Genomic DNA, 20,969 nt, shown 5'->3' on the forward strand with positions numbered 1-20,969 from the left:
CAGCACTGTCCTACTGCAGGGTCATGGGAAAACATCCAGCTTCATCAAAGCAAAAAACAAATGGCACTTTGCCAGGAGGGCTCTGCAAGGGGACTGCTCCAAGATCAGTGGATAGGAGTAAACCAGTCGTAGAGGAGGAGACAAGTTGTCAGGCAGGATTTTCTGAGTTTGTGCAAGCTTACTGCCAATTTCAACAATAATAAAAAGTCTAAAAATCCCCGGCCAGGGGAAGCACAGGGTTTCAGGGTGCCACAAGTCTACAGGAAGTAAACTCCCTGCATGGGAGAAAAGGGGAGCATTTTCAAAAAGAGAAATTTCTAAAGAGGAAAGATAAAAAATTAGTGACCTAAATGGTGGAGACAGTCCTGAGTTAATTACAAAACATCTACCAAAAAAGACTGGAAGTTTGGCTTGCTTCCTAAGTAGTCTTTGCTGAAGAGCCAGTCAGGGGTTGCTGACACTTTGTGCCTGCTGAGATGAGCTGCTCATGACACAGGCATCCTTGTGCATTAAGGAACTAATGTTTGTAACATGATTAATTCTGGAAAACCACAGGCAGGTGAAGAGGCAGAGAAACTGGTCTTCCATCTTTTCTCCAGTGTTTCTTCTTAAGCTGAGGAGTGATAATGTTGCCAAACTGTATTACCCACCTAACAGCTACTGGGAAAAACCCCAAGCAGGATGTTTTCTAAAAATTTATTTCAGCTGGGCAAATATTTGGGTACAAACAGGGTGAGCTTTCCCCAGACCTCCAGCTGGGCAGCAGTTCCAGAGCTGCTGCCTGTTCTTCCAGGAAGACCTGCCTCAGTTTTGCAGGCCCTCAACATGCCACTCTGCACTTGGAGAGCGAGTTTGATGTTGACCTGGGAAAGGAATGCTGTTGGCTGAAATGTGTTGAAAGAACTGGGTAGTGGGCAGAGAGATGGTCACTGTCACAGGTTCTGTGCCAGCAGTTTAGGATGAGGGAACAGAGATGCTGGAGGATGGTCTTGGCTGGGTTACAGAGGCAGGCTGGATTACCAGAAATCTTCGGCCCTTCCTGTGATGTAAGAAGCACAGTGAAATGCCTCGTGCTGTGTCTGTGCTAAGCAGCAGGACTGGGCAGGAGTTGCTGCTGGGAGAGTGGCCGCACGCTGGCCTTTCCCAGCCTGACAGCGCTGCGTTCCCACCCCACAGCACAGGAAGCAGCAAACACGAGGAGCCCTCAGCAGATGGCCAGAAGGAAAACCAGAGGGAAGGGACAAAGCTGGCACTCCAGGGCAGGTGCTTGGTGCACTCCACTGAGCTGCCCCAGCCCTGACTTCCCTCGCTCCAGTTCAGCGCCGCCGTGGTGGTGCCAGGCCCGGCCACAGCCCCAGCACGGTGCCTGACACAGTTTGCAAAGCTGATTAGCAGCCTGGTGTGGAGAGCCCAGCCGGCCCTGCACACAGCCAGGAGCTCTGCCAGCCGGGATCAGCGCCGGCTAATCCCTGCCGAGGTGCTGCTTTAACCCTCTGTGTCGCTGGGCCCGCTGCAGCGCCCCTGGCACCGCCTGGGTCAAGCCCTGCTGGCTGCGGCCTCCAGCCCTTTGGGGCAGCAGGAGCTCATGGCAGTGCTGCCTGGTGCTCAGGGTCTTGCTTGTTCTCTCTTCTTCCAGCCATCGTACAAGGAGACTCTCTTGAAGAAATTTACAGCAAAATCAAACAGATCATTGAGGATCAGTCCGGGCACTACATCTGGGTCCCGTCCCCAGAGAAACTCTGAAGATGTCTCCCACCTGCTTCCCTGTGAGCAGAAGATCTCCGAAGTCCCACCCATCCAAGCCCTCTGCCCCGAGGGGGAGGGATATGAAAACTATTCCTGCTCCCTTTTTTAGATCGTCGCAAAATTGAGTTTTCTAGTCCTGTTTCTTTTGTTGGGATGAACTCATATCATTCATCACGTGACTGTTCCCACCATTCCTGCATGGACCTTCCCACTGCTCCATTAGAGACAGATGAGAACCCATTCAAGGTCGTTTTTTTATTATTATTATTATTATATTATTATTATTATTATTATTATTATTATTAACTAAACAAAGAATCAAGATGGGAGGAGGCAGCTAAGGACTAATGTAAGAAAAACAAGTGAAACAATGGACTCTGAACACTTGAGCTGGTATCAGAGCTCCAGGGGCATTTTTCCAAGTGTGACTGTCTAGCAGCTCTGAACAGTGCGACAGGTGGGCAGCAGAAAGCATTTTATTTATCTGTATATGTAATTTATATATAATATAGAGAGAGATATTATATATATATTATATATATATATATGTATGTGGACTAGGAAATCTGAGGGACCTCTCTGAAAAGGTATTGTATTATTGCAAGGTTCTCTCAGTTCCTCTGTCCCAACCACTCGGCGTAGGGAGTCCACTTGGGCAGGAAGAGCTCAAAACGGTACCAGGTGCTTTGGAAACTTCTCCCGTCCAGGCCAGTTCCCTGCAGCCACCCTGGGTCTGAGACAGGGCAGAGACTGGTACTGCCCCTGCAGGAGGGACCAGAGCAAGGAGCAGCAGCTGGCCTGAGAGAGGCTGGGAGACAGAGACTGAGCAGGAGGCTGCGAGCAAGAGAATGGATGATACTACATATTAAATTGCACATTGTTTTACACACCACCTTATGTGTTTGCATGAGAGGTTTCCTTTTGGTTCTATTTTTTTAAGCTGATTTTAAACCAAACCCATATTGTGTTGTTGTGTTGGCTTTTTTAATTATTGTTATTATTATTATTATTATTATTCCATTTTTCTCTTGTTAATGATGAACTGAATGGGTATAAAAACCAGTTTTTTAACTTATTTTTTAAGCTGGCTCTATTGTAAATAGAATCTAGATCTGTGGTGTTTAGTTAAGAAATACTTTACTGGCCACATGGAACAAATGTACTCACTGTCCTGTGTTGCTGTGAAAAACCTGGGATGTTGGACTGGCCCTGCACCTGTGGGTGCAGGTGGAATGACCCATTCTGGCTTGTGGCAGCACACTGGCATTCCCTTCTGCATTGGCCACTGGCAGGAAAAGCCCCCAGCTGTGCCTTGGATGGACACTCACATTTTCCAGATCAGTAACAGAATTGAAAAACTTCCTCTCTTCCCTGCTCCGTGCCGAATTCCCGGCTCTGCTGTGTGTGGGTGCCAGGGCTGGCTCTCCTAGGGGCAGGGCCGTCCCTCAGCACAGCAGGACCTCGCCTGTCGCTCCAGGAGCCACAGCTTGGCAGGGGACAGCGTGGCCACCTTGCCTGGCTCTGTCTCTGACATCTCTGTGTGAATCCTGTCGCTGAAGCTCTGCTGCCTCTCTCAAGGCCACCCCAGAGCCCTGAAGTGGTGCCCCAGCTCACAGGCTGAGGGGCAGGGGCTGCAGAGCTGCCCCATGCACTGGCCACTGGCATTTTTCAAGGGAGGCAACTGTTGGCATTGAGACACTTGTCCCTAAGCTGAGACATGTCTGTCTTTGAGGACACTTTGGCTTCTGTGCTTGACTGGGGCTCCAGTGTGGGAACAGACCCTTGTGTGGAGCTGGGGGACACTCATGTGGCCTTTGAGGAGTGTGTGCTGGGTACCCAGAGTTCAGGTACAAGTGCTCCCACCTTACAAAGAGCTGGTGAATGCTGTTCCTCAGACAGTGCCACACAGCCACAGCACAGGAGGGCACTATCCAAGCACAAGCAGGTAAGTCTTCTCCTCCCCCTGTTTGGCAGGGACGAGCTGTGGTCTCCTCTCCCCAGGGTGATGGTTCTCAGTGCATCAGTCAGTGCCCAGCACACAGGCCACAGCTGTCAGGGTGAGCCAGAGCTGCTGTAAGACTGTCTGTGTGTTGCCTGGGGAGAAGCCTCCTTTGCCCGTCCTGCATCCCAAGGAGCCCTGCAGGGACTGAGCAGCTTCTGGGGCCAGGACAGAGCGCTGCAGCCCTGAGCACGGTGGAGGGCAGAAGGATTCTGCTCTCGGTGGGACCGACCCTAAAGGAGCACACAGAACTTTGGCAATGGATTCCTGTCGGGCATCCAGCCCCCTGCCCCGCTGGTCCTGCTCCAGCTGCTATAAATGTCGGTCCCTGAAGAAGTGGAGTAAGTGAAACAAAAGTCCTTAAGGTGCTAGTCACACATTCCTATCTTTTTTTGTCTTTTTTTTTTTTTTTTTTCTTTTTTCTGTTTTTTCCTAATAGCCTGTCTCCCTTTATCAAGTCACGTGGAGAAAAAGATGATGTACTCCATGGCATAGCTGACAGTATCGAATCGATCATGACAACAGTAGTTGGTTAACAGTGTTTCTTCCAAGGAGACATATATTTTTAATAAACAGAGAGTTGCAAAGAACTCTTGTCTTTGAGACCTTCTTGTAGAGTCCTTCATTGTGTACCAGATCTGGTTTTTTTGGTGCTGATCTTGGCAACTCTTGATGTGGTCTCTCTATGGCAAATTGAAGTGTTGACAGTGGTTTGGGGGAAAAAAATTGCCTTTTTTGGTATAAAAGGTGGTGCCTGAGAGCTTGCCTAGTGGAAAAAGGAAATCTAAAAAAAATTTTGAAAATAAAAGAGAAAATAAAAGAAAGGAAGTGGGCTTATTTAGAGCTGTAACTCAACCACTGAAAAGTGCTTTTGGTTGGGTTGTTTTAACCCAGGTTAAGTCTGGCCTGATGCCACGACGCCATAAATGTATTTTGGATCATGACTTGAATTGTGGGGAGGTTGCTTTACAAATAATAGGGTTTGTGTGCTGCTACGTAATTGTTCTTGTATTGGACATAAAGACAGCAAAGAAAATACATAGTCCAGCTAATATAGAGCTTCTTTTTATGGTTTTAACATGCAGTTTAAATATCAGAGAGAAGTTGTAAAGACAACTCGTATAATTTTTACTACTCCTGAAAAGGAGTGTTCCCTGGAAGAAAATGTGGTTAAAGGAGTGTCACAGTACTTCTGTGCCTGAATCTGCTTTGTCATTTAGCTGAGCTGACAGAAAGGTTTTTAAATACTAAATTTCTTTTTACTTTCAAACTGCACAGAAAAGAAGCAAATTGAGACTTCAGGGGAACAAGGATGTTGTACCAACTGAGCATGGACATACAGTTTGCTGACTGCTCAGTTTGTGAAGCTCGCTGGACAAATTAAAAACCATTTAGGAACTCCTTTAACTGATCAGATCAACAGCCTGTTGGTGGTAGTGGTTGTCCACAAAACACCAGAAGATTAAGCAGTTGCTAAGCAGATCTGATGCTAGAATTACCACTCAAAAATCAAACTGCTTGCATAATGACAGATTTGGAGTGATGAAGCAGCACAGAAACAGTCACCAAAATGTGCCCTGAGCTCGTGTGGCATCGGCTCTGCTGGGGCAGGGAAACATTCAGGTTCCAGGGAGGAGAGGAACACGGGGTTAAGTTCTCAAATAAACCCTGTCACACCTGTAAGGCGGAACAACCTCTGGAAGAGAAACCAGCATGTGAAGAGAAAGATGGTGGCATGAAGAAGGAACTTGCTCTGTTAAAGCTGTAACAGCCCATTTTCCTGGCTAAGGACAAGTTGCTCTGCCAAGCAGGACATTAGCAAAGTCCTGGCCCAAATAAGAGCGGAGCATTGTCCTGATAATGGTCCTGTCTGTGAAATGTAGGTGCTGGTTCTTTTCTCTGCCGAGATGTCCTGCTACAGCTACCTGCAACAGGAATGAAACTAATCTGCCCTAAGACGCTTCTAGAAAATCAGGCTGTAAGCTGCTTGTGCTACAGAGAAACATGTCTGTGCTTCTGTCTGCAGCTCTGGGTAATTAACTGTCTTAGCAAAGCAGAGGAGCACAGAATCTGTGAGGCTACTGGAAGAGGGGCTTTAAAGAAATGCAATTATAATTGCGTCCAAACTTTTCTCCCCGTTGATGGAGCTGTCTTAGATACGCCCATTGTTGCTAATGATGCTTGGCAGCACAGTTTTCCAGAACTGCTGTTCTCTGCCTTCCTCAGGCTGTCACAGCAGGATTCATGGCACTGAAGCATCTACTGTGAAGCAGGTAAAGTCATCACCAGGTCAAAAGTGTCTCTTCAAGAATCCTTGGGTACACCTTGACCTTCAGTGTTTATTTATATCCCCTGCCTCCAAAATGAGGGTCATTTGTTTACGTTTAGGGTTTTTAACCCTAAGGAAAAACATTACACATTGTTTGGGTCAGTCAGTGCAGCATCTCTGAATGGTACAAGCACATGGGTGCACTTATGGGACTTGCAATACCTGATTGGGACCACACTTGACTCAGCACAGGGGTGGCTGTGGTATTTCCTCCCTAGTTCCAGTGCACTACTTGACAAAAGCTTCTGCCCAAGCCTCTAATGAGCTTCAGCCCTCTTCCAATTACCTGGATTTCTGATTACTGTGGCCACTTCTAAGTGTTAGTGGCCAGGCCGGCCCCTCTTTCCTTCCTGCCTCTCCCAAATGCTCAATGCAGCCACAACAGTGGGAGCAAAGCTCTTCCCACACTGTCTGGTGGGAGAGGCACCCTCAGTGGAAAGCTGCTGGAGATGCCCTGCTCCTGCTGCAGGTGCCTCTGGGTGAGAGGGGGTAGAAGGGGCTCCGGGGCTCAGCAGCTGAGCTGGTATCTTCTCTGCCCTGCCCCATTCCAGGACTCTTCTCAGCAAGGATGTTTTTCCCAGGGCAGGCTCCCTGCAGCCACAATCCCATCAATCCCAGATGGTTGGTTTAGAATCGCCCTCTCCCTGGACGCATTCTCCACACTGCAATTCCCTTCTGCCTCTGCTCTGTTGCTCCTCCCCAAATGGTCAAGAAGTTATCAGATTAGGGGGTAAAAAAAGGGCATAAAGCACAGGCTGGGGAAAGGGGGCAAATTTGTGACTTCCTGCCCTAGAGGATCCATTCACGTTCTCAGAAGCAGGGAGGACTCTGCAGTACAGAACCAGTGTCCAGCACACCCTGGAGCATCCACAGTGATGTGTAAATAGGAAACTACTGCTGCAATACCACCCTCTGGAGCCATCTGTGCTCACAGGGATGAGCACACAAGATCTCTGAGCTGAAAAAAAAACAGGGATCAATGAAAAGGTAACACTGGGAGAGGAATGCACAGCACTATTTTTTTTTTTTTACAGGAGCTGCTGCTGGTTTAAAAAGATTTATAAATCACAGACACCCTCGATGGGCTACTGAACTGTAAAGCAGCATTTAGCCTAGTAAAATAACCTGCCTGCATCTGCACCAGCAAACACCTGCAAAGGTCTGACTGCACACAAACTACCTACTGGGAATGGCCACTGGAAACGCAGTTAATTATAGTCTGATTCAACTAGGAGAGGAATTCTTGCTCTACTTAAACCCTTTGGTAAATACTAAGCCTGGAATAAAATGTACTGTGTAAAAATGTGCAGGAAGAGATGAGTACTATAAGCAGAGTCTGTAACTTATCTGATCTGGGCTCTTCAGTGCTGTCTGTAGCATAAAAGAAATCAAAATTAGTATCTCCAAGGAAAAAATTCAAACCATTCTAGCTGTAGGCAAACCCACATTCAGTGCTTGCAGCCTTCTATGGCTGTACGTAATTATCTCCTTGCATTTGCTGGGCAAACGTGACCTTTCTCATCAGGTGCAGTGTGACACCTTTACCTGTTTATGTGTGTGTGCAAGTCAGAACTGAGCAGTAATTAAAGCCAGCCCTGCAGGCTCCAAGGAGATGCTGCAGGCAGGATGGACACCTTTGAGTTTGTGGCTTCGTTCACAGTCCCCCACTGCTGTGATGCAGCATGGATCTCCAAAACTGTGACTCCAGATGAATTTTCTGTGGCGTTTGAGACCTGGATTTTTATGGATTCAAAGGTACTTCTTAGTGAAACATGCAGCACATTGTGCATTAGAGATCTGAAAGCAGTGTCTCACAGAGACTCCAGCTACATCTGGTGAACTGATTTAAGTTCACCATTAAATAGAGAATTTACACTAAACAGAGCCATCCTCCTGTTAAGGAACTCCCCTGTGTCACCCTTCAGATGCCCCTCCCGGGGTCACACGTGCAGCACCCCAGACTGTCACTGCTGGGACCAAAGCCCCTTTGCAGTGGCAGCTCCAGTGACCCAGGGGGGTCCTCGTTTGGCTCTCTGCACACCCCACACTCACACAGACAGGATTCCTCACTGGCTCAGTCCCAGGCCAAGTCCCAAACACGTGGTCAGGCTGACTTGCTGAGCACCTGCCTGGCCCAGGGTTCAGTGAGCTGGAAGGGAGGAATGCAGCCCTCACAGCACCACCAGTGACAGCTGCAGCTTCTTCCCTGAGCTCAGTAGTGCTGATTTTTCTATTTCAACTGACTGTGAAACCAGAGAACAGCTCTGAATTCTTGTCCACACTGAAATGGACTGGAAACTAAACAATCTGATAAATATTTATGCAGCAAGGCAGCTATGACAACCAGAAGAGATGGAATACTTTTTAAAGACTTTTATCGTGCTCACTGCCATTTACTACTAAAATCAGATATTTAAACCAACCTGTTACACAACAGCAGAGGCATCTCATGAAAAAGTTAAATATTTATTTCTAACTGTTAAATAGCTCCAAAGAATGAAAATTATTCCCTAGAGGAAAACAATTACATTTATTGAACAAACACTTCCTAAAAAGTACATAACCTCTTTGCGAACAAGAAGGAGATCCTGGTTTCTTTTCCACTGCTCCCATGACCCTGTGCCTTCCCAGAGCTAACAGCCTCTCATTCAGCAGAACATTTCCAAGAGAGGGTGCTTTCCTTTTTTGTAGTTGTGGCTGTCATTATTCTTCATTTGGAATAAATCCTTTTGCTCTGTCCAGCTTGTCCAGAACCTCACTATAGAGGCCAACCATCTGGAGAATACGAGCACCATAGTTGTCAACAAGGATGGATAAAAATATATCATTTAACTAAGTGACAGAGAACAGAACCAAGGGAATAGGTGGGAGACTACCACCAGCTTCTAAACCTATAGTTTCAGACTGATGTAAAGATTTTTGGCCCAGGTTTAAATGCCATGGTTTAGAAAAAAACAGATCGGTGCAACCTAACAAAAGCGGTTTTATTTACACTGTTATAAAGCATAGTTTATATCTGAGTCTTATATCCATACATAAACCTATTCACCAAATCACAGACACTGGGAATTGAGGGTGGAAGAGACTTCTTATTGTCAGCACTTATTGTCTTAACTGATGGATTTTCAATGGTGTAAGAGTTACAGCCAATCCCTTGATTGCTCAGCTTGTGCACAAGAGAATGAATGGTGACACCAGCCACACTGCACTGGGTTGCAATCTAGAGAGGAACAGCAGCCAAAAGCTGCAGAAAGAAGCTTGTGACAGAGTAAGAAAAAGTGTCATTGCAAAGTGTCACCTACAAAGGTACTAGCCTGGAAATTTCTCCCTCATAGGAAGTGGCTAAGCTACACCTGATAAGGTGAGCTTTAGTGATTTTCTTCACACCATCTTAAACCCTGTTTGTAAGACATTAGATTATACTAGAAACCAAGTTTGGAAGTATTCATGTAACAGCTGATTTAAGTAAACTGGTACAGCACCTTGGCTTTAGTTAAAGTGGGCAAAGATCCAGGGCTCTCCCGTGGCCACAAACAGTCAGAAGTTTATTTCCAGTCACCCATTTGCATCATCCTTCCAGTAAAAGAATGCTACATTATTCTTTCCATTGGCTATCAAAACTTTTCTGGCCTCACTTTGAAAAAATCTTTTAGTATCAGGCTCCCCCAAAATATTTAGGTACCACGATTCTCCTGAAACTCTAAAAATCATCAGCTGTGGTTTCTTCACCCAGATCCACATCTCAAATTCAGGGCAGACATCCAATCCCATATCCTCATATCCCCCTGTGTACACTTACATGGCCTTCATAGCTTTTCTTCAGAGATCCTAAGTGATTGAGGAAACGCATTCCCAATCCACACCACTGCTCAGCTTCCTTGTATTTACCAACAGTGTACTGAAATATTCCTGTATTCCAGGCTCTTGTCATCAACCAAAGGATTTCCATCTCTGGGTAAGCATCCTGAGGTAGCAAACAAGCAGCAGCAGTTCATCAGAAAATAGAATCTTCACTTTAAAACTGACAAGTCAAGAGTGTTTTAGAGTTTAGTTTTAGTGTGGGAAAACTGTTGGGTTTTTTCCTCCTAAGCAAAGGGAGAAAAAGCCTTTACAAAATCCAAGGAAATCTGTAATACAGTCCTAATTATCCAAGAGACATTTCTCTGGAGGTCATTTCAGTGTATCTTTTATTGCAGAAGTCTTAGCAGCTCCACATATAACACTATGTAATGTTCATTTTACTAATGATTCTCAGTCTAATGAGAACTTTTTTCAAATGTGCTCAGGATCATCTCCCAATCTTTTGGTTTCCTGTTCAACTTACTGTGCTGCTGACTACACTCAGAGCATCTTCAAAGTAATCCCACACCTCCTGCAGCACACAGGTATCCAGGTCTGTTAATCCAGTTGGCAAAGAAATGTTAATCAAACTGTGTAAGCATTTACTGAGGATTGAAAGAGAGCAAAAGAGGAAACATTAAATACTACATGCACAAACAGTTAGTTTTTAGTATCAGGAGCACACTGAGTTATGCCTCTATGATTGTCAGACAGACATGTCTACCTTGGTGCTTACTACACTCATATTCCTGTAGCAGAAACATGCATTTTCATATATCAGATCTTATTCATACAAACTATGCAAAAACAGAGCCAAGAGCAATTAGTACTTAATTATCTTCATTGCTGGTCTCTACAGTAACACAGAAGGAAAACCACAGTATTTCCTAGGGTGCTACACATGACAGCAAGAAAAAAGTACCTTTCCTAACTTCACCAACAAGAGCTACGTAGGCAGCATCCTCAGAAAATCAGTAGCAAATACAGGGTTCTGAAAACAGCTCCTTCTCAGTGTGAAGTGAGAAAGGCAATATCAACAGTTGCCTTTGCCAAGTGCTTACTTCAAGGAACTTGGAAAGGATAAGTAACACATAAATATGCTAAATAAATCATGTATGTACTATGGCATTGGATCACTACCTTACAGCTCATGGCTTTCTTCTCAACCCTTAATTTCTCCTCAGTGTCTTGGAAATATCCAGCTCACTACTGCAGAGCAACAATTTGAAATGAACACCTTCCTCACAAGAAACAACCAGAGACCTCTTCTGGATCCAATTTTCATTTTCCTTCCTCAATTGATTAATTTATTGGAAACAAGGCTGTGCCAGAAAATAAGCCAAGTAAACAAACTGCAGTTAAAATATCTATTATTAGACAAGTACATTGGTTGGCCAGCAAGAAGTGGAACCTTGAATTTAAACTAAAATCCACTTTTTTTTTTTCAAATTGCAGGCTTTATTCCCTGTCAGCCTTTCCAGTCACAGGCTCATGGCAAAGCTACGTGATAATACTAACCTAAATTTTACAGCATCAATGACAGCCTGCTTTCTGTGAAGGTTTAGTGCACTCTTGAGAGCTTTCTTACACAGTACAGGATACCGAGCTGGAGATTCCATTGCTAATGCTTCAAAGTAAAAGAAAATAGAGAAGAATAAAAAGATAAATTACTGAAGTCAGACTTCAATCTCATAGGTCACTAAAATAAACTACAGCATGTTTGCAGATCCCTTGTGAAAAACAACTGAAAAGAGATTTGCTTAATGCCTGGGTTGGTTACAAGCTAGTGCTTCTCTCCCTTTTTCTTACCAAGGACATCATCAACGAGGATGAGGAAGAAGCACAGAAAGCTTCATAATTCACTGCTGTTTATCTCCAGCGCAGTAATACAAAAATATTGTGGTGGGGGGCCCTGTCTAAAGAGTTTTGTTTCTCCCCTTGAACACGAAAATCCAGATGGAAACCTTATGCAGGAGCAGGATTTCAGAATGGTGTCTCCAGGCACTGGAGCATATTCCCTCAGGGCAAGGAGAACAGAAGGTGTTTATGCAATCCTACAGGACACCCTCCAAAGACTCGGCAATTCTAAATGCTCCTCATCTTTCTTGGATCCTGCTCTAGATTCTCAAGCATATTTTCATGGCTAGGACTTTGTGATGAAAATATGGCACAGTGTAGAGAAGTGCTATTTACAAACTGACTATACAAACTTTAAGTTGAAACTTAACGTTATCTTAGTGGCTTAAATATACTGAAAGTATCTATCCAAAGTCCACAGCCCAAAACTTCTGCACTGGGGCATGAATCAGTGAGGGTCATTCTCTGGCCTTTGCCAGTCTGGAGCTTGTAAAAGTTTATCTGAAAAATCCTTTCCAGACTCACAAGATATATGAGTGTCTCAGGATCTAGAAATGGAAGGATATGGCAATTTTCTGGTTCATCATCTATGTCATCTGGTATTTCAAAACACAGCTTTTCTAATGTTGCTGAGATCCTAAGCATCTTTGCTCCAGGACAAAATATATATGGTTAGATCCATTTTCTGCATGTTGTACAATACATGATAATCCTAGTCACCTCAAAAGAACAGGAAAGAGAAATGAAAGCTTTTTTTTTTTTTTGTGACTTGGAAGATCTATAAAAGTCCTTACATGCAATGATTTCAAGTGTCTTGATCTCTATTTGTGGTTGCTCCCAAACTGATTCCATAAGATTGTGAAGTGTTGGATCATTCAGTTTGGATCTTGCTTCAAATTCATAAAGCAGTAACAATGTGTCTGTTGGGTCTTTAGCAAAATCTCCTACAAAAGAGACAGGATCACCTGTACATAATGATGAATTTTCTCAAAGCCACAGGGTGTACTATAAGGTATAAATTTTGCTTCCAAGAGGCAGGAAAACCATCAAGGCACTCAGACTTAACAGTAGAGCAAGTGAATTTGCCATTCAAGGAATACCTAATGGAATTTTTCTACCTATATCCTACCAAAAAAGTGAACCGTGAATCTGCCAGGCTAACAGTCACTTAACACCTCAGCTTTTATCATAACATCTATCTGCTCCAATAATCTCCATCTGAGACAGCAATTCCACATGCTCTGTATTTTTCATTAATATTGTGACTAAGAGTTACATGTGCTGAAAACACACACTTTGTAGCTTACCTGTTAATTTCAGAACCTTCCATATCTCCTTGCATGTCTGAAGATGTTGAAAGGCCTGACTAAAAAGCTCCGTCTATTTTACAGAATTAAATAAGTTATTTTGGTCATAGTTTTAAAAGCAAAAGGAATAATTATGTCAGAACTAACTGTAAAATAAATTAAGAATCAGCCTAGTTAGTAAATCACCTATATCAGTTAGTGGGTTTTGGGCTTTTTTTTTTCTCTTTTCCAAAGACCTCCACATCGCAGACAAAGCCACTTCCCACTGAACATTTCATTGGCCCAGAAAGAACCATCCATGTTCCTATGGGACATAACTGTTTTAGCTCCCAAGCACAAAATAGTGCTATTGAGACTGACAAACCACTTAATGCCACAACACAAATTGCTGTGCATTGCCCTCCACAGAATTTTCTACAATCGCTCTATACCAGACTTCTGTAGTTCCTTCACAACCACTGTGTGTTTTCCTTAATCTTCTTACCACAGTAAGCACAATGCCCTCTTCCCCCCCCCACCATAAATAGATATATGCATAAAAACAAACAAAAAAAAAAAATGGTGAGCTTTATCACAACCACAGTGGTAACTACTTTCAGCAACAGCAGTAATTGTCTTTCTGACTAACCCACATTTAGCAGCAGACTCCTTACAATATATCTATTGTAGATTGAAATTCCTCTAAGAGAAGATATTGCCATGACCCTTTACTGATACAAACCCATTCAAATACACTGAAGTCAACAGAACTTAATTTACAGAAATCCAACATTTACAATTGTCTGGAAAGGTGCATCAATTCTAAGTAACTATGAAATATTCCCTTGCTTACACTCTCAATATCCCATTCTGAGTAAAAAAGCTAAGACTTCAAAATCAAAAGGAAGAAAATGCTACACTGGTACATTCAGAAATAGTTAACAGGCTTTGCCTTACCTGTTCTGAAGGTGTTACTTGTTGTCTCCCCATTTCCAGATCAACTGCAGCTGCCATTAACAAGCATGTCTTCTGAGCAATCAGAACAGCTTTGTCAGAGGGACAAAACTGGGACAACTGACACCAAAAATAGGAAAAAGTAATGAGAATTTCGCCCATATCAAGCAATTTGCTTGTGAACAGATAATTGCTGACCCTCCTCTATGACACTTGCAGGAACCAGTCATGAGTAGTATATATATTCATATTGTAATTTTACTTGTACAATTACGCAAAAGGATCATTTAAATATAAAGTGTAAAGCTGAGTTGGAGCCCGCTCTCTACAAACATATACAAAACTGACAGTGTTGGTAGAAGTTCTGCATAAAGATTAGGACTCAAGTACTTAACATGTTTTTATTAATGATACAGTTTCCAAACATCAGAATCCATTTATTTTAGAAACTTCCCGTTGAAGTCTTAAGTTTATTACATCCTTAAGAAACAGAATGTAAAGTATGACAATAATGCACACATTTTGTTTTACAAGTCAATCTCCTTGTGACAAAAATGCTCCAGCTTCAGAGCATACAAGCATGTCTCCATGGAGATACCCAAACCATGGATGTGACTTCTAAAAGAACCAGACAGATGAAAATATTCCTCAATCAGACACACTATTTGCAAGAGTAAATACCTTGAAAGACAGTACAAAAAAATCCCTCATCTTTTCAGGGCTGTCCTTGAACTGTACAGCTAAGTTCCAAGCTAACGAAGACATAAAGATAGAGAATAGAATAAAAATCTGCACTGCTATATGTGTGCCCATCTAATCTCTAGCAATAAGCAGTTCACGTTCTACAATTCTATTTCTGAATCAATGTCATCAACAGCTCATTTAACAACAGCAAGAAATACTGTTCCTAGTGATTTATTAAAATAGCTTATTCATGCTTTCAAATTTTGCCTTGATGATTTCATCACAAACAAGAACCCTTTCTAGCACACACCCTGCCCTCAAAAAGCATGAGCTGGGACAAGCATTTTCTTATATTAGTTAACAAAGCTAGAATACGAGTGGAAGTGTTGAACAGTATTCCCAAGACAAACAAAATAGAAAAAGGAAAAAAAAAACCCTACAACATCTTCAACCATTCTTCATTTTACCCCAGAAAGGTCAAGTAAGTGGCAGTTAAGCACACAATTCTGAGTGCTAAATGGATGAGCATCTAAAGGCAAATAAATTATTTATGTATGAGAGCTTGACCCAATTAAATGTTTAGATTCTACAGCAACTTTCACATTAATTTATTCTATAGGACATGTTTTTGTAGTCTCTGAATTGTTTATCCTGTGAGTGAGAATGCTGCCTTTGAAAGGTCATGAATCCATTCATTCTCATGTCACTGTATTTGACCTCTGCTGCTTCTCCTCCCCCTCCCTTGCTACTCTTTACTGGAGCACGGTTACATTGTGAGGATGTGTGCAAAAGCAGATGTCTTCTGATACTGACTGCACCTGTTTCTCTCCTGTATGCTCTGACAGAAGCATGAATCTGAAAAATTGGTTCAACCTGTTACCCTACGCATATATTTTTATTTATAGACAAGCAAATGAACTAATCCTTTAGCAAAACAGTGTAACAAAGACTACAAAATGAGGATCCAGAGACAACACTATGCAGAATGCTTAGGGCAGCCCCATGGGAGCTGCATTTCCCACTAGAAACCACTTTATCTGTGATAATATTTGCTGTTTAGATTTCACAGTCTGTAGTTCAAGGCAAACTCCAGGGCTGCTGATTTAAAAGGACTAAAAAAGACAGAGGAGATTCAGTTTAGATTTTGAGAGTGCAACCTACCAACTTTCCTAAACCAGTGAGCTTCAAGGATCCTCATGTCCCCTGTAAATTCTTCTTCTGTGAAAGACTCAGCAAGTTTCTTGTGAGCTGCAGAAAACATAATTCAATACAAAAGTACCACTTTCACAGCAGAATAAAAACATTTCCAAGTCTAATCTCTACACTACAAAACAGATGTTTCCAAAAGTCCCATGTAATTCCTGATGAAGACTTATTCTCACAACTTAAATCTAATATTCTTCAGGAGAAAGCCCTATAAAAAACAACAAAAGGTGCTCTCAAACAGTATTTTAGAGAAGGTGCCAACAAGTACTGCCTCTTCTAAGTTTACTGACACTGAAGTCTAAAGCATAGGAGTTTTACTTAATTTCACAAGAAGGGGGTTTAAATTTAATTACAAGTTTGAGGCCTTCCTTCTAGGAACCTTTTATTGATTTAATTCTACTCTTAAATCTATTCTACTTCAGCAGTACTGCAAGTTTTTGATAGCAAAGACCTGTAGCACTGAGATCCAACTTCACAATACTACTGACTCTCCAGCTTTCGCTTTTATTGATTTCACTGGGAATTTGAGAGCCTGGACTGAAATAAGGAGTCTAAATATTTCATTGGTATGGATCTAATCATATCATAAAATGTTCACGTACAGAAGAACTCCAGAAAATGCAAATAAAACAAAAACATACCCAAGTTCAAGTAAGTCACTATTGAGTTGATATCTTCATCTCTAGAATGGAGAAAAAATTTAGTTTTAGAAAATTGATTAATTTTTTTTCAACAGAATGCATTATTTATGTTGGAATATATTTTCCCAGTTATGGATAGATCCACTCTTCTCACTCAGAACTTCTCAAAGATATCCCACAAGAGTCAAAGTTACAGAGATTGCTTCACTCACAACCTCTATTAAAAATACCTAACAGGTATATGCATTAATAAAAGAAGAAGGCAAAGAACAAATATTTAAAGAAAAGTTTATACAAGTCGAAAATATGTTCCTATGTGATGCCATTAGGTCAAGCTAGGAAGTCATCTGGGTGGACTTTTACTAGCATAAAAAATAATCTCTTGATTACTCTGCAAGAAAAAAAGCCCAGAAAGAAAACATTACACAATTTGAACAACATATCCACCATGAGAAAATGGTTTTTCAAGCAGACCCACCTTTTCTCTGCATTTTCTGCCATGACTTTTGACAACATCAGACGGACCAAACATCTAAATATGAGAAAAATAAGCAATGAAGAAACAAGATTTTTTTTTCAATGGTGTACTTTGCCCTAATTTTCCTGAAAGAATCCCACTTTTCTTCTTTATGCTTGTTATTGTAATTATATTGAAGTCTTACTTTAAGGCTGCAAACAGTTGTCGACAGTCTTGTAAATGTTCAGACAAATACTCCAAAGCCTTGATAGCCACAATTTGTTGGTCATTCTGAAAAGAATTAAAACATGTTTTGTATATACTGCACTACCTCAGTTACCACAAAAAACCCCAAACCAAAACAACAACAAAAACCCAAACAAAAACAAACCCCAAAGCAACCACATATTCTAAGTCTGTGCAGTCTAGTAGCAGGAAAATGAACAAATGCACAGAATTGCCTGAGAGTGCAGAGAAAGCTCTAAGGAGAGATCATATGATTCCCTGCACAAAGAGCCTGTGGTAAGAGCAGGACTAGTACAGGTTGGTAAGGCTTTCATGCCTCACAGGGCTAGGAACAAAGCCCTAATAGCCTGAAATGCAATCAGCCAGTTCAGACATCGCTCAGGCCACCAACCAAGAGGCAAGCAGGAGGGGCAAAGGACTTTCATCATTGATTTATGTGTATTTTATACACAGGTTCCCCCTCTCACACCAAAGATCAAATCCCAGAGGCAGAAGAAGATGTAACTTTTTGCTAAGGAGAATTTTACAGAAATACACAATGTAATATCCAGATGCCAACATTCGTAACTCAGAAATCTTTATTTTCCTGTCAAAATTTTAAAAGATACCACTTATTTCTACATGAAATTAATTTCTACTTTCCATTACCCAACACATTTGAGCAAGACCTTTGTTGTGGAAGCATGAAATACTAAGAAATCCATGAAATACAGAGAAATATTAAAACTAGGCTAGGTTAAAGATGTTACAGCTGTCCTACTTATATCAATAAAGGAAAGTAAAGACAACATTATCTGCTCTACCTCTAAAGCAATTTGGGCAGCTAAACTCAAGAGGTTGCTGCCTGTATTTTTATCCACTCTCAGCTTGCCTTCATGTTCTGATGGCTTTTCTGCTAGCTTCCCCATTTCAATAACAGCTTCCACAGCTGAAAGAGACAGAGGGAAAAAACAACATTTTTATAGAAGCAATTGGAAGGTGGAAAATTCTACTGTTTCAATGATTTATGAAAGGCTGTAAGGTTTTTTTTAATGAAAAGCCAAGACAAGAAAACCTGACAATACCAGCACTTCTCCCCAGATATGCATTTCTGCCTAGGGAGGTGCCAAAATGCTTTCCAGGCTACTAATCTAAGGAAACAAAGATGCCATACAAATGATGCTCATCTCACATCCTTAATTTTGTTCTGCTAAGTAACCGTTTGTTACCAAAGACAGAATACTTTCTCTAATACATTGTCTGGGCATCTTTCCAAGCTCCCACATCTTGGCTTATGCTAAGGGTGGCACTGCTTTTATGTTCACACTGTGCTGTGTTTCCCACTCTATATTATGTGAGCAAATTATGCTGTCAATAAAAGTTGTATTGAGAATAATTAAATGGCAGAGAACTCATTGGAAAATAAGCTCTGCACATTACTCTGTATTCTAAGTAACTACAGACTGTATTTCTCAATTTTCATTACTTGAGCTAAGATCCTCATTAAAATATGAAACAGCAGAACTCATTATAAAGAAGAAAGAGGCTACAGAGATACAACATTCTCTAAGTCATCTCAATAATTCATGCATTTTTTGGCAACTTCAGGCTCCATTTGTCCAGAGAAATTAAGAGCAGCAATAATGGTTCCCTTAAGGTTCATATTGTATATGCATACAAATAAGCAGAGAGTGATTCTCACCCTGGGATGCTACTATAGCTTCTGCCCAAGGGAAGATTATCCTCCCCAGCCACAGGCTCCACCCAAACAAAATCAAATACAGCAATGGACTCAGCATATTACATACTGTGTGCAAAAAAAAAATCCCACTTTTACAACTTAAATCTACAGCCTGACATTTTCAATGACTTTAGAGACCCTTTTTCTAGCTACCCTCTACTGTGTCTTTCCCAAGATGAACAGTCCAAAGCTGCTTAGTATTTTTTAATATATTTGGCACTTCTGCTCCTTGTAGTGGACCCTTTAACTTTCAAGTTCTACCTTTATCAGTATCGTTCTCCATCACTGCAATCTTATAGACAATGAATTTAGTAAAGATGCTGTTTGGATCACACCTCTCTGCTTGTTTAACTGCCTCTTTAGCCTATTCACAGAAGAGATTAAAGGAAATCAGTAAAACATCACCTTGAAATTAGTATATAATTTGCAACAGAAGAGAGATAAAAAGATACACAAAATGTTAATGGTTACTTATAGAATAACTCAAGATGTTTGACAGGGCAACATCTGCCCTTGAAACAAAAGTGGTGAGACCAGAAGACAGCACCAAAGGCTGACCAGAAATGAAAGAGGAAATTCCTCAAAAATAAAAGCAATGCAAATAAATACATAAGTATGTCTATATATGCATTAAATATACCTTGTCAAGTTGTTTCAGATGAAGATAGCAAGAAGCCATGTTTCTCTGCAGCTTAGCCAAGTTCTGATCTATCTGCCCAGGTGTATAAAAGCTGACTGAATAATTGTACCAGTGAAGGGCTTCAGAATAGCTTTTCTCCTAGAAAATATAAAAACAAAACAAAACCCAAACAAACATGACCATATCTGGATGATTAAACTGCCTATGTCTTCCCAATTTTTTTTTTCTCAAAAAGGTCACAGCAAATGAAAGATTTAGATAGTCAAGTATATTCCAGTGTAACCTTCAGGTTGTGCCAGGTGCAGAATCCAGCACTTGCCTTTGTTAGATTTCATACAGTTGGTGAGTGCCCAGCCCTCTAATTTACCCATACACTTTGAGAGACAGTATGCAAAGCTGAACTGAAATCCAAAGAGGTGACATCAACTGGCTTCAGCTGATCAACGAGGTGGGTGACCTTGTCCCAAAAGGAAATCAAGTTTGACAAGCAGGACTTCCCCCTCATGGACTAGTGCTGGCTGTGACCAAGGACTGCATTGTCCTTCAGGTGTTTTTCAATAACTCCCAGAATAATCTCCATAATTTTACCAGGCACTGAAGTGAGACTGACAGGCCTGTAGTTTCTAGGGTTGTCCTTCTTGCCCTTCTTGAAAATTGGGATAACTTTTGCCAGCTTGCAGCCAACTGGGACCTCTCCAGATTCCCAAGATCATTCAAAAATCATTGAGAGGCCTCACACCTGCCAGTTCTTTGAGTACTCTTGGATTAATCTCTTCAGGCCCCATAGCCATGTAGGAACCAGCTGGAACAGGAATTCTGGCATTAACTGTTCCCATGCACAAGCCTTAAGATGAGGCTACCTGAAACTGGATTTTATAACTGAAAACAGCACCCAGATGGATGAAAATAAAACTAGTGCCAGCTGGAACAAGGCTCTTAGTAACAGTTTGCACTCTAACCAAAAATAGACATATCAAAGAGGTCAGGAAAAGATTTTCATTTTCACTGACATAAATGAGAACACTACTATTTGGTCCCAAACCTCATAACGTTTGGCAGCTCTGTCCCACAAGATGATGTGCAGCTGATTCAAGGCTTCAGGCAGCAGCTGTTTCCCAGTATAATGACCTGAAAAGATACTGCAAATCATCACTTTATAAAGCACACTGAGAAGCATCTAAGAACTATCCCATAGCCTGCAACAAAAAACAGGGACACAGCAATAGCTTCAGCTAGGAGCCAGAGTTTCATATCCTGTTTATGGAAAAAAAAAAAACCAGCCAACCAATCAACCAACCAAAACCCAAAAAAACCCAGTGGGTAAGAGAAAAATATTTTCATGCTTGAACAATGTAAATGTAGCT

General features: G+C 41.9%; 2 protein-coding genes across 18 annotated transcripts in view; one reads left to right on the forward strand and one right to left on the reverse strand.

Annotated features, from left to right (window-relative positions):
• The window catches only part of DLG3 (discs large MAGUK scaffold protein 3), a 77,620-nt gene extending 73,285 nt beyond the window's left edge, over positions 1-4,335 (forward strand). For all 13 annotated transcript variants that reach the window (XM_032123494.1, XM_032123495.1, XM_032123496.1 and 10 more), the window contains one exon: positions 1,637-4,335. In XM_032123494.1, coding sequence (XP_031979385.1) covers positions 1,637-1,743 — 107 coding nt within the window. In that variant the 3' untranslated portion in view covers positions 1,744-4,335. The remainder of the gene's footprint in view (positions 1-1,636) is intronic.
• TEX11 (testis expressed 11) overlaps positions 4,171-20,969 on the reverse strand; it is a 31,476-nt gene continuing 14,677 nt past the window's right edge. For 2 of the 5 annotated variants that reach the window (XM_032123489.1, XM_032123488.1), the window contains 16 exons: positions 20,648-20,733; positions 19,606-19,743; positions 19,227-19,329; positions 18,049-18,173; positions 17,205-17,290; positions 17,021-17,074; positions 16,543-16,583; positions 15,857-15,943; positions 14,693-14,763; positions 14,015-14,131; positions 13,079-13,151; positions 12,566-12,715; positions 11,433-11,541; positions 10,399-10,519; positions 9,874-10,038; positions 4,171-8,849 (listed from right to left, as the gene is read on the reverse strand). In XM_032123489.1, the coding sequence (XP_031979380.1) occupies positions 8,778-8,849; positions 9,874-10,038; positions 10,399-10,519; positions 11,433-11,541; positions 12,566-12,715; positions 13,079-13,151; positions 14,015-14,131; positions 14,693-14,763; positions 15,857-15,943; positions 16,543-16,583; positions 17,021-17,074; positions 17,205-17,290; positions 18,049-18,173; positions 19,227-19,329; positions 19,606-19,743; positions 20,648-20,733 (1,598 nt within the window). In that variant the 3' untranslated portion in view covers positions 4,171-8,777. Of the gene's footprint in view, positions 8,850-9,873; positions 10,039-10,398; positions 10,520-11,432; positions 11,542-12,552; positions 12,716-13,078; positions 13,152-14,014; positions 14,132-14,692; positions 14,764-15,856; positions 15,944-16,542; positions 16,584-17,020; positions 17,075-17,204; positions 17,291-18,048; positions 18,174-19,226; positions 19,330-19,605; positions 19,744-20,647; positions 20,734-20,969 lie in introns of those variants that run through there. The other 3 variants (XM_032123490.1, XM_032123491.1, XM_032123493.1) reach the window with 3 other exon arrangements.

The sequence above is a fragment of the Corvus moneduloides genome, chromosome 14 (genome assembly GCF_009650955.1).
Source record: "Corvus moneduloides isolate bCorMon1 chromosome 14, bCorMon1.pri, whole genome shotgun sequence".
In the NCBI taxonomy this organism is placed as follows: Eukaryota; Metazoa; Chordata; class Aves; order Passeriformes; family Corvidae; genus Corvus; species Corvus moneduloides.